Here is a 13,166-nt window from a genome sequence, read left to right as displayed (position 1 = left end):
AACCATGTTTACCTCTTGAATCCAAGGTAAACCTGGTATATAATTTAGATTGTAAAGTGCGCTGGAGAAAACACTGAGAAAGTTCTCATCTGCACGAAACACAACTCGGAAAGCCTTCCTCTCTACCGGGGGGTCTACAAACGATGGCCAGAAGGCCACCTCCAGCCCACCGCCGGATTTTTGCGTGGCCTAGAGACTAGGAATGTTTTTACATTTTTAAATAGTTGGGAAAAATATGTTAAAAATAGAGTAACGTTTCTGACGTGTGAAAATTCCATGAAATTCAAATTTCAGTGTTTCTAAATAAAGTTTTATTGGAACGCAGACTCAATTATTTGTTTACATCTGTGTCTGGCTGCTCAGAGCAGGGCTGAGTCGTCGAGACAGAGACCATCCGGCCCCTGAAGCCTGAAATTTACTGTCTGAGCCTTTACAGAAAAAGGGTGCTGACCCCTGCTTGATGTGACTTGTGAAGCCACGTGACTTCAGTTTGGATAAAGCAAAGATGTTATCATTTTAGAAGCTTTTAGCTGAAAGTAGGAGTAAACCCTATGCATGATTGGAAGTCCACCGGTTCATGTACCTGCAGCCAGGTAGGGTCCAGGGTGTGTTCCCTCACTGTTGTCAAGACCCCAAGGTCTGAGGCTTCCACTGTGCCCACCCCCTGGCTGACTGTGTCTTTGGGGATGTCACTCGTAGTTTCAAGATGGGTGATGGTATTAATGTCATGACTTGGCCCCTACTTGGCCCCTGGGGCCAGAAGATGTTTGCTTCTCTTAAGAGTGAGGGAACCTCCTTCCCAGAAGCCCTAACAAATTTCTCCTTGTGGCTCCTTGGCCCAGACTGGCCTAGGGCAGGACTTCCCGACCTCAACATGTCGATCTTCAAGGCCAGATAATTCTGTGTTGTGGGGCTGCCCTGTGCTTTGGAAGGCGGGGACCTGCATCCCTGGCCTCTGTTCACAAGATGCCAGTGGAACCCCCCCCCCACCCCAGTCCTGACAATCACGATGTCTTCAGACATTTGCAGATGTCCCCTGGGTAGCAAAATTGCCTCTATTTGAGCACTACACGTTTAGACCTATGCATAATGAAACCAGTGACTGGAAACAGGTTTGGAATTACTCTGTTTTATTTAGACCAGAAATTGGCAAAGTACTAACCATGGGCCAAATCTAGCCTGTCACCTGTTTGGGTGGCCTATAAGCTAAGAATGGTATTTACATTTTTAAATGGTTACATAAGTACTTATGTAATATTGGTTTTGTCTCCTAGCCTGCAAAAGCCTAGGATATTTACTCCGTGGCCCTTTAAGAAAGAGTTTGCCCACCTGTAATCCCAGCGTCTGGGGAGGCTGAGGCAGGAGGATCGCTTAAGCCCAGGAGTCTGAGGTTGCAGCCAATCAGAACCCACTTGTGGATGGACTGGGGTCCACGTGGTGTCGCGAGTGTCCAGCAGGGCAGATGTGGAGGAATCGGCCTAGTGGCCATGACACGGGCCAATCGCCAAGCTCAACTTCAGGAAATACAAACACCGTGTAGTTAAAACATCCCATTTTAGATTTATAACATTGCCTGGTAAATATTTCCCTCTGTGCCTACTTAAGGCACCATTCTCCTGCTGATAGAGTCTAAGATTCTGAAGGTTTTAGAGCATTTGTCTCTGAAAGGCACGTATCCTTCACTCTGCTTTTAGGGGCCTGCTTGAGCAGCACCTGAGAGTGATTATAGAGTCCTCCCAGAGAAATGGGGGGAAATATCCCCCCAGGGGCTCCGAGGAGAATGCAAGTCCCTGCTCTTTTAAAGGAGAGTTTTACTGTTATGAAATTGCAAACCGCACTATGTAATTTCAGCGAAGGATATTCGGGGTTTGTTCAGAAGAGCCATTGAAATCAAATAATCCATTTATCAAGGTGCTTTTTGTTTCAAGAGAAAAGAAACAACGGGCCATATTTAGCATGGAGAGACATTCCATGTCTGGGGAATGTTAATAAATCACAAATGGAGAGAGGGGGGAAAAAACATATTGAGGCTGGCTTGTGTTTCCAGTAAGCTGCAGTGACTAGGGAGGAAAATCCAATCAGGGCTCTCCTTGCAGCATATGGGGAAAGGCAAGTTCTGTTTTGCAGGTGTCTGGTGTCATATGAGTAAACCGGAGATGTTTGACGCAGAATTTGCAACCGAAGTCATGCAAGAGTCTGCCTGCCTTGATTTCAGATCTTTTTTCCTTACATGGAAGTCACCCAATTTTTTTTTCACATACAAAGATCACCCATTTTTTTTTTCACATTTCTGTAGCCTTAAAAGCTTTTTAGTATAAAAAGCTTTACTTATCAACGTAGTTGAAATAATGTTCATAATAATAATGGCAACATCCACCTCTCTGTTGTTAAGCATGTTGAGTCCTTTGCTTATGGCTTTAAGTGAGGTGGTTTTATGTGATTTCTATTATAGAAATGAGGGTTCTGAGGCTCAAAAGTTTAAGGTATTTGAAAAAAAAATCCTCATGGAGGAAGTTTTGGGGTAGGATTCAAGGATTCATTGTTGCGTTTTGTCTGACTCCAGGAATATTCTTAAGCTCTGTGATACATTTCTTCTTTCTGGGCTAGAGAAGGCTTTAAAATCCTTCCTCTGTTTCTTCTTACTTATGTAAGATCTGACAAACCACTTACTTTCTATGTGGATCAAGTTAGATGAGAGCTTCTCAGCCTTGGCACTGCTGACATTTTAGGCTGGATAATTCTCCGTGGTGGGGGTGCTGTCCCGTGCATTGGAAAGTGTCTAGAACTTTCCACCTGCTAGATGCCAGTAGCAGCCCCCTCCCAGCTGAGACGACCAAAAAACATCTGCAGACGTCACCAGTTGTCTCCTGGGGGGAAAAAAATCACCCGTCGTTGAGAACCACTGACTTAGACGCTATTTTTGAAAGTCCTCTGCTGTTCTAAAACAATTCCACGTGTGCATCTGGACTCTTCCAGGGGATTTTATTTTTATTTTATCCAATTGATGAGGAAAGCAGGACCTAGTATTTTTACCACCCCCTACCCGACTCAGAGCAAAACCCGGTCCCATCCCACCTGCCTGGACCAACGACTGCCCACTCCTCACATACCCACGTCCTGGGATTTCCCCCTGCCAGTCCTGCACCTTGGCCGATCCCATCCCGGGAATCCTCACCCTATTGCATCCCACCTCCCCAAGTCCCACCCCTCCTTCGCGTCCCGGCCCAGAGACCATCAACCCTAAAGACTCCATCCCTGGTCAGGCAGCACGTCTGAAGGTGAGCATCCCGATGAAGGTGGCGTATCCCGTCAGCCAAAAGTGTCATTTCCCCCCAGCATTCTCCTGTCTGGCCACTGAGTGACGTGGCCGTCTCCTCTGTCCACTATCTCGGCATCTCAAAAAGTCAATTTCCGGCAGTGGTTTGGTGGTGGAGCTCTCCGATGCACATCAGATGGAGGAGGACACGACATCCCCAACACCGGCCGGCGGGCGCAGATAAAGAAAATGGACAAACAGGAAGGGAGGCGGCAGAGGAACGTGCTGTCAGCGTGGAGGGAACACAGACAGGTGCAGCTGCCACCTGCTCCCCCCTCCTCCCCACGGCCTCGGAAACCCGCATTGGACTTCTCCAGGGGTATTGTCTAAGATCAGTACAAATGACTCAGTTGTCCTATCTTTCTGGGAGATGATGGTGTGAACAGATGAACCGAGTGAGAGGAAGGATGGAAGGGCATTTGTCAGGGCTCACGACGCCCTGGGACTGTTTCCTTGCAATCAGGAGATAACGGTTCTCAAAAGAAAACATACAACAAAAGCTGGCAATTACCTCTTGTTCCTTAATCTGCTAGATCCGGGCTGAGTTGCGTGAGTGAGATGAGTTTTGGTGACATACACGGTGTCACGGCGTGTGAGGGTGCAGAGAGCGCGGCACGGCTCCACAGGGTCATTCACACGGGCGTCTCTGTGGACGGCTGTTGGAGGAACGTGGGCATAGCGTGAGATCACCTGACTCTCACAAATGAGAAGGTGACTCCCTTCTCACTCCTGCTTGAATTGCTCTATCTAAGAGAAAAATCTCATTTTGCTGTCACTCGATCTTCAGCGCCCACCACTCGATAATCTCCCCGTTTAACAAAGAAATGGCCAATCTAAGGCTCGGAGCTGTAGGCAGGTGCAATTGGAGGGTGTGTTCTTGGTGTTTTATTTGTAGCAGGATTGTTTAAACAAAATTACTAATTCATTGATATGAGTACATTATTAATTGCAATTCTAGTCAATAAAGTTATCAATTATTAACGAGCTGCATGACTAAGTGCATAAATATCTGGCTAATGTTGTGACAGTGATGGATGTCTGAAGCTTAGGAGACGCCACCGTCAGTTGAAAGTCCAGACTCCACTGCCTTCTTCACAGGGTCCATCTCTTCCTGGCTGAGCGGAATCTCTCAGGGACTGGCAGAATGCAGAGTGAGGACCGACAGGGAGGGGCGAGGCAGGCACTGTCTTCTCCCCATGAAAGAGAAGGAGTGACCTGCTCCGGGAACGGAAGAACCCTACAAGATAAGACAGCGTGCCTGCTCCATCTTTATTTTATAGAAAATGAGCTCAGCATTTGCTTAAAAGCAAAGAGTTTATCTTTTAGAACTTTTCAGTTAAAAAAAAAAAAAGGGAAAAAAAGGAATGCTCTCGTGCAGGAAGAGTGAGGCATGATGAGAAAGCGTGTTGACAGATGCTTCCTGCCGTGGCCTGCAGCCAGACACACGTGGCTCCGCGTCCGGTGCGTGGCCCCTGCAGAGGGTCCTGGGCTCAACCGCGAGTCTCCAACTCTCTACGCTTTAAGGTTTAAGAGCTTTTTTGGACAGGGATGAATACAACGAAAATAAAAGCATCCGATGTGGCAATTAGTCTGTTGGTTTTTATAAAATATTACAAGTTGCTTAAATGATGATTATTTCAAGGACAGAGAGCTGGAACTCCTTCTGGAATGCTGTGCCTTGGCAGGGCCTCCTGAGTGTGTTTTAAATGGTTCTGGAATCAGGGGCTTAAAGTAGGAGTATTGAGCCGTCCGTCCGCGAAGAGACAGAAGCAAGTGTGACCTTCTTACTGGTGACCTCAGAGCAAGGCCTCCAGGCCAAGGACAGGAAGGAACGTGTGACTTCTTTGAAAAGTCACCTTGACAACCCAAATCCTTCCACCTGGCTGGGGCAGGGAAGGCAACTTTGATCTCCTGGCCAGTGTCCCTTCTGGGGAAAGGATCAGGTGCCCCCAGAGGAGGGCAGAGCCGGCCACCGCACACACTGGTGGGCTTCACACGCCGCCCCGTGACGGTGGGCCAGGCAGGAAGGCTGGAACGAAGGGAGCAGAGAGGAACTCTCCTCTTCTCTCTCAGTATATCAATCCAGGCTCGTTCGGGTTTTATGGGTTTTTTAAAAACAACAGAGCAAGGAGTTTGGCTTTCTTGGGTTTGCTAAGTTGGCAATTGGGGCAATTTAAGTTTTGGGGTACTGGGTATGTAGCACATTCTTAGTGGTACCCCCAGTGATGTAGTATAAGCCCAGGGAAGGATCTAGGTGCAGACAGCATTCAGACAGCAAGGAGCCGACTGGGTGTGCTGTCGATGTCTGTGATGGTTTAAACATCCCAGGAAGATGAGGGGACGGGCTGCTCTTTTCTGTCTTGGTGTCGACCTCTCAGCGCCCAGGACGTCCTGACTTAGCTGCTGAATGTTCTACATCAGGGGCCTCAAACTCACATGTGCCCGAGGGTCACACAGAAAACACCACTGAGTGCCGTGGGCTGAGAGCAGGACGAGCCGGCTCGAGCGCTGCTCACTGTACCCCGTCATCGCCGGCAGGGAGAAGGCCTAAGCCCCACCGGTCCCTCTCACGTTAAAGAGAAGCTGGAAACCCAGAGACTCCCTAGTTTTTAACAACTGGGTTTCAACTCATAGAGATTGTTTAAAATGCCATCAGTGCCCACTGCCCAGGGTGCCGAGTCCCCGTGGGGGGTCCAGAGGGACCCTGTGCCACCTCCGATCAGGGCTGCGTCCAGTGAGGACAGGTGACATGCTCATTCAGTCTGTGTCATTGTGCCTGGAAGCCTTGATAATGAGCACTGTGTCCGCAGCTGTGAAGGAAGATGACGGTGACAATATAGTGTCTTTGGTGACTAATGACTAAGAGTCACTCTCTGAGCAAATGGGTCAAGATTATGAAAGAATCTAAAGAATTTAGGACTAAAAATGGGGGTACATTTCCCCATTATTCTGGAATGATATGAGGGAGATGATTTCTCTCATTGCTATTTTTCCTAACAAAGAATAAAAACAGGCAAAATCTCTATGTGAGAGATGAGGAACAACAATAAAAAGAAGACAAGATGTCTTTCTCACGTTTGATTTGTTTCATTAAACATTTTTTATTTTGACACAGCCTTAAAGACTTAAGGAGACTTAAAGGAGAGTTGCAAGAATAGTAAACAGAATTTTCATGCACCCTCTACCCAGATTTGGTAAAATTGGACCATATCTGGTTTCCCGTGCGTTCTCCTGGAGAGCCGTTCTCCGGCTGGTTCCGGGAGGGATTTAACAATTCTAGCCACGTGGGCTTCAGAATGTCTCTCCCTCCGTTCTAAACGGCTCGCAGACCTCACGACTTCTGAGGCGCTCCTTAATGACTCCGACTTTGTCCTTTCTCTCTCTTCCCTTCCTAGTGATAGAGGGTCATGGAGTCACAGACAACGTGCAGACATTCTCCTCGCTGCCACCTTACCTGCCCGTGAACTACCGCATCCTCCGAGCAGAGACATCCTTCTTCCTGAAGGACACCAGTCAGGACCTGCTGCGCAACTCCAGCCTGCAGTCCCGCGTGGAGTCCTTCTTCACCTACAGAGCCAAGCAGCCCCCGGTGGTGAACGCCAGCTATGGGCCTTTCTCCGTGGAAAAGGTCGTGCCTCTGGACTTAATGTTGACCTCGAACGTTTTAGGTGCCTCCAGCAAGTTTGGTTTTGATTGGAAGCTGAAAGCCCACATCCTGCGGGAGAAGATCTACCTGAGCCGGCCCAAGGTGCAGGTGCTGTTCTCCATCGTGGGCAGAGACTGGGACGACCACAGTGCCGGGGAGAGGCTGCCGTGTCTCAGGGTCTTTGCTTTCCGGGAGACCAGGGAGGTGAGGGGCAGCTGCCGGCTGCGGGGGGAGCTGGGGCTGTGCGTGGCCGAGCTGGAGCTGCCGCCCACCTGGTTCAGTCCCCCCACGATGGGGCCCGGGAGGAAGAAGTCAGTGGACCAGCCGGAGGGGAGCCTGGTGGAGCTGTATTACACCGTGCAGCCGGGGACCGAGCGAGGGGACTGTGCCGGGGGTGACTTCAGGAAGGGCAACGCCATCCGCCCAGGAAAGGACGGGCTGGGGCAGACCACGTCCCACCTGCAGAGGGTCGGCACCGTCAGCCTTTTCCGGGCCCAGGACAGCGCCCAGCTCAGCGAGCTGCATCTGGACGGCAATGTGGTCATCTGGCTGCCTTCCCGGCCGGTCAGACAGGGGGACGTGGTCACTGCCTATGTCACCATCTCCAGCAATTCCACCGTGGACCTCTTCATCTTGAGGTAGGTGCCCAGCCCGGCCCCCTGGGGCCGTCATTGGCATCCCTGGTGTGAGACTGGGCTCCGGGCTTGGCGGATATTTGGGAAGAGTCGGTTTTCACTGCCTTCAGGGACCCTTGAGGCTAACAGTGGAGGCCAAACTGTGCACCTGCCACCTGAGCTCAGCCGCTCTCCTTGTACCGTGTGCTGTGGGGGAGGAGAGAGGGCAGAAACTATAGCCAAAGGAGCAAGGCCAAAATCATCAGCCTCTTTGACTTTGACTTATTGTCACATTTGAAGAGAGATGTGATTTGTCCTTTGCTTTGGATTCCTTGCAGATGTGCCAACGTGGGCTGCACGATGGCAAGTCTGTGCAGGAAGCTCACGAAAAGGCACAGGAGTTATGATATCTCACTGTGTGTACGTATATGAGAAGAACCAAGGATAATACACTTTTTTAAAATTTCAAAGTTTTATGGGGGTACAGAAGTTTTTGGTACAGAAGTTTTTGGATGGCTTTTGTAATGCTCGAGTCAGGGTTAAAAGTGTCTGTCGCTTGGATGGTGTTCATAGTACTTTTTTTTTAATTGGGTGAAGTTAAATGTTGCAAGTTAGTGGCTGGGAAAGCCTACATTCCTGAGCATGGCTTAGCAATGATTAAAGGAACATGTCCAACAGAAAACTCTTTAGCAGAGGTATTCCATCTCATAAAACAAGCAAACAAACAAAAACACTCAAATTAAAACAACATAATAATCCACCTAGCCTCACCCTCACCTGGTTCGGCAGGTAGCACCAAAGTTGTAACAAGGCTGCTCCGTTACTCTGTATGATGATTCTAAAATTTGGTACCGGACACCTGTTTTCTGAGAATAATTTATCCTGAGGCAAAAGGCATTTGAAGCAAATCCTCTTAATGTGTGAACTAGAATGTCAAAATAATGAAACAAAAAATTGCCTGTGATTTGTTTAAAAAATAAAGATTATAAAAATAAGGGTTTTTTCCTAGTATAGTTAAGAAGGACTTAGGTTATAATTGCAACCTGTTAGAATGAAAAACTATATTGAATGAGCTGCTTGGAAACATATTTGCAGAATACAATGTTAGCATGCTATACCATATTTCAATTCTGTTTAACTTTTGTAATACAACTAGAAAGATGGTCATTTTTAAAGTTTTGTTTTGTTTTTACAAAAAGCGTTCAGAGGTTTCAATTAGTTTCTCAAAGTGTTCTCTAGGCCTTCAGATTCAAATAACTGTCTTCCAAAGTATCAGTCTTGTCATCACCTTTATAATTTTTCTTTTAATTTTTATGTGAACTAATTTTGCAGATCTTCATTTGTTTCTGGATGTGATGGGAGGAGTTTTATGTCCTTCCTTTCAGGGGACGTTATGAAATCCTACATCTTTTACAAGATGTGAAGTTTACCGTGCAAGGGATTCCCATCACATTTGCACTGAAACCTTCTGCGGTCAGCAGGGGACTCAGTGACACCGCGGTGGGGAGGGATGGACCTTGTTGTCAGTGCATCGGTGGCTTTGTTGAAAGTGTCATAACCTTGTAACTGCAGGGACAGGAGGGTCAACATTCAGACAAAAGGATCCAAGTTTGCTTCCTCCTGCCCTGGATGAGGAAAGGTAATGATCTAGGAGATCTGAGTTTAGTGTTTTAGTAAGTCCCCTTGCCTTCTTAGTTTCAGATCATTCAATCATAAGATAAATACATCTAGCCCTGGCTTTGGAAACTGGAGATGGAAAGACAGGGAACTGATAGCATTGTTAAGGAGCTGGAAAAGTTTAGAGTCACCATGATCTTCCCACTTGTGCTTTGTTAACTTTCGTTGTCAGAAAGTGCAGGCTCTGCCATCTACCTGGGATGGGTGTGAGCCCAGCCACCAGGGTCCCCAGCTCTAAGGCTCATGGTGCACCGCCTGCCCTTGGGAGGCTCAGAACTGGCTCATTGGAAACAAGAGGCTGTTTCCTATTTGTATCATCATGAAGACAGGCTTGGTGATGGAGAACTACAGTCCTGTATCCAGCTGACCTCAATGCTAATCCTATCTCTTCCACTCACAACCTGTGTGGCTTTAGGCAAGTGACCTAACCTCTCCTACGCCTGAGTTTCCCCAGCTCTAAAGCGGATATAATGATGATACCTGCTTCCATAAGGTTGTAGGGATTCCATGGGCTAACATTTATTTGCACGGTGCTTATCACAGCATCTGGCACGTGAAAGTTCTCTATGCGTGTTGAATATTACTAACAGGGCTGTTTTTAAACATCCGTCAAAACTTCAATAAGCACTGGATTCTATTTTAGCAGTAAAAGGACATTGTGCCTTGTATAAAACAACCACCACCAAGTTTGTTCTCAAAGCTGCATTGATTCCCGTTTCCCTATGTTTGTGGGGACTAGCTGCCTTCAGCTAGGCAACGTCACGGAGACCTTCGGAGAGGTTAGCATCTAGCCAGCCAGCAAAGGTAGTGCCTCTGGAATTTAGTCCTGCGTAAAGCTGTCTTTGTGACGGCAAACCATCCTAAGCATCGTGGAATCGCGTAGGGCGCACATGCTCCGTGTTCAGCTGTCGTTCTGCTCTTCAATTCCACAAGCAGAAGTCTCGGTTCTCTGCTAGCACGCCTCTAACTCTCCAAGAGCACCTGCTCATTTTGCTTTTTTGGCAAAAAGAAAGATGGGTCACTGACAAAGCTATGATATTTGGAGAAAGCTTAGGCTTTGGGGGAGTTTTTATGGGACAAATAACCTATATAGAAACTTGGCACGAGCCTCCTTTGCGGCATCATTTTCACAAGTGACACTCGTCCGTAGGCAAACAGACAGCCTGGATTTTGTTTGCAACTTAACAAATTGAACTCAAAGGCAACCCTTGCTTTAGGGTCCAGTTAGTCAAGGTGTGGAAGCTGGAACCTTTGTTTCCTGTATCCATAATGTTATTTTGGAAGCCTACTATAGAAAACAAAAAATAAATAATTACCAATATAAATGAAGAAATACATGTGCAGATGTGTTTCACAAATACTCACAAGCATGTTCCATGAGGATCTGTCTCTCCACTCATTGCTGTGTCCCCAGCCCGTGGCATATGGCTTAGCACAAAATAAAGTCCCAATAAAAATGTGTTGAATTAATGCAAAACCGGATACATTTTGCATATAGCATAGCAAATCTATATCATAAACGTTTTTTATGGGTATATTTTTTCATAACTGACTAATTGAGATTTCTTGGACTAAAGATTGAGATTCCTAAGGGCAAGCACAGGCACCCTTCACTATTCCAAGGACATTCCAAATATATTGACGATTGGGGTCCTCGGCTCTGAAAATTCCTGTTGCCGTCACTGTGTTCCTCAGTGCTCCGGGAGACCTCAGAACGCTGAGGAAGAAACTTCCTCCATGTGGCTGTTTCCCCAGCGCCCAGCTTCACGCTGAGTTTGCAGAATCTCTCCACGTTCTATCGATGTTCTTGTAACTCAAGTTGCAGCTCTTAGGTAAATAGGTCAGTTGTGATCCCACAGGTCATTAAAGAGAAGACTTGAGGTGACCATGAGCCTTTCAACCTTGTCAGTGAGCAACTGAAGTTGATACCTAAGGAAGCAACAGAGGTGATCACGTGTCCTCTCCAATTTAAAAGAAGCTTAATTGAAATATGTAATTCTATTCCATGTAGACATGGAGCGATTTGTTCTCCAGTTGTAACCAATTCTGAACCCTGCATTAGGGATGGCAAGAGAGTCATAAAGAATCATCCCCAACTAGGAGATTATATGATGGTGCTAACGGGAATTTATGCGTAGTAAATAGACACCTCCCATGTCTGGACATAATGAAGGAGGATGATTGGCAGAGGAGCTGGCTTCGTCCATGCCAGGGTTTCTCAGCCTCAACGCTGTTGGCATTTGGGGCCCGGCAACTCCCTATGGTTGGGCTGCCCCGTGCACGCTAAGATGTTTAGCGGCATCCCTGGACTCTCCCCACTAGACCTCAGTAGCATCTTGATCCCTGCTCCAGTTGTGACAACCAAAATGTCTCCAGATATTGCTAAACATTCTTTGGCGGGTGCAAAATCACCCTGGTTGACAACCAGCGGTCTACATCCTTGACGTGCAGAGAGTATAGACACCCGATGATCTATGAGATTGAGTCCTTGTTCCTCAAGAATAACTGAGGATGGAACAGCAACTTATGTTGCTTCTTTGTCCTTCGCTGGGCAGGTTTGCTGTGCCCGGACTGACGATGGAGCCTTCAGGATGTACATCCTAAGAGATGATTTTTTTTTTTAAAAGTAAAACACTGTGAAGTAAGGAGGTTGGTCCTCCCTGAAGAACAAAGACGGCACAGGAGACAGACTATTCTAGCATCCAGTGTTTAATGGCCCTCGCTTGGTAGAGGCAGGTTCACAAGATAAGAGAGCGAGGAGGTACTCTCAGCTGGGGTGCAGGGCGGTGTTTCCATTCTTCCCCAGCTGTTGGACATGGGGCCTGTGCATTCGTTAGTTCTGTCCTGGTTTCCCTGGTGGGTGAAGCGCAGGCATTATTGGTAGTAACTGAAGTTCTCCCCACCAAGTCCACACAATGCTGCATGTGCTTAAGAGCAGCAGTGTGCTCCCAGCATGTTCCGATAAACAAAATGCATAAAGGGTGGATGCAGGGAAGAAAGCTCTTGAAGAGTTGTGCTAAGGCAACTTGTACTCAGGAACACTGAGAGAAGTATTATTTTTCCAAGCAGGGTGTGGTTTGTAAGTGGATTCATTTCTGGAATCTAACTGTGTGACGAGAGAATTCAGGTAGAATTCGAAAACCAGCTCCTACCTTTAAAAGGACTTGGTGAGGTTAATCCATTGCAGATAGATAGACCTAGTTCCTAACTAGCCCAGGGCACAGGGCAGAGTCACAGGTTACCACTGGTGGGTGGGAGGTGCGGGGATTCATGGAACATGTGTGTCTTGATAGGCTGAAGCCAGTCGTGGGTCCTCAGAATTGAGTCCACTCGTACACAACACACACACAATTGCACAAAGGGCACAGATGCTCATAGCAGCATTTTGCATTATAGGCAAAGCACGAAAACTACCATCACCTGACAAAGGAACAAGCAAAATGTGATCTATCCATACCGTGCTATGTTCCTATCCAGCCATGAAAAGGAGTGAAGTTCTGATCATGCTACAATGTGTGTAAACCCTGAAAACAGGATGTTGAGTGAAAAAAAGACCAGACACAAATGGTCACGTATTGTATGATGTCATTTACATGAAATACCTAGAACAGGGAAATCCACAGAGACAGGGAGCAGATCAGTGGTTGCCAGGACCCAGGGGAGCGAGTGCTAATGGGTGTGGGGTTTCTTTCTGGGGTGATGAAAATATCCTGGAATTAGGCTTGACCTGCGTCATTGTAGATGCTTCCTTTGCTACCGGGCAATGTAGACCCCTCACGAACAACCTGGCTGTGCCAAGACCCAGCATCAGGAAAAGGAGACCCTAAAACCCAATCAAGTTCACATTGACTCCAACATTTGGAGCTAATTCAGAAAATTCTGGAAATTCATTTTCCCACACTCTAAAATTCAT

General features: G+C 47.2%; 1 protein-coding gene across 1 annotated transcript in view; it reads left to right on the top strand.

Moving 5' to 3' along the window:
- Positions 1-577: 577 nt before the first annotated feature.
- Positions 578-13,166, top strand: part of TMEM132C (transmembrane protein 132C) — a 124,143-nt gene continuing 111,554 nt past the window's right edge. Inside the window, exons 1-2 of the mRNA XM_069497496.1 lie at positions 578-593; positions 6,712-7,600. Coding sequence (XP_069353597.1) covers positions 578-593; positions 6,712-7,600 — 905 coding nt within the window. The remainder of the gene's footprint in view (positions 594-6,711; positions 7,601-13,166) is intronic.

This window comes from Eulemur rufifrons, chromosome 21 (genome assembly GCF_041146395.1).
Source record: "Eulemur rufifrons isolate Redbay chromosome 21, OSU_ERuf_1, whole genome shotgun sequence".
In the NCBI taxonomy this organism is placed as follows: domain Eukaryota; kingdom Metazoa; phylum Chordata; class Mammalia; order Primates; family Lemuridae; genus Eulemur; species Eulemur rufifrons.
This window is presented reverse-complemented; position numbering and strand designations above follow the sequence as displayed.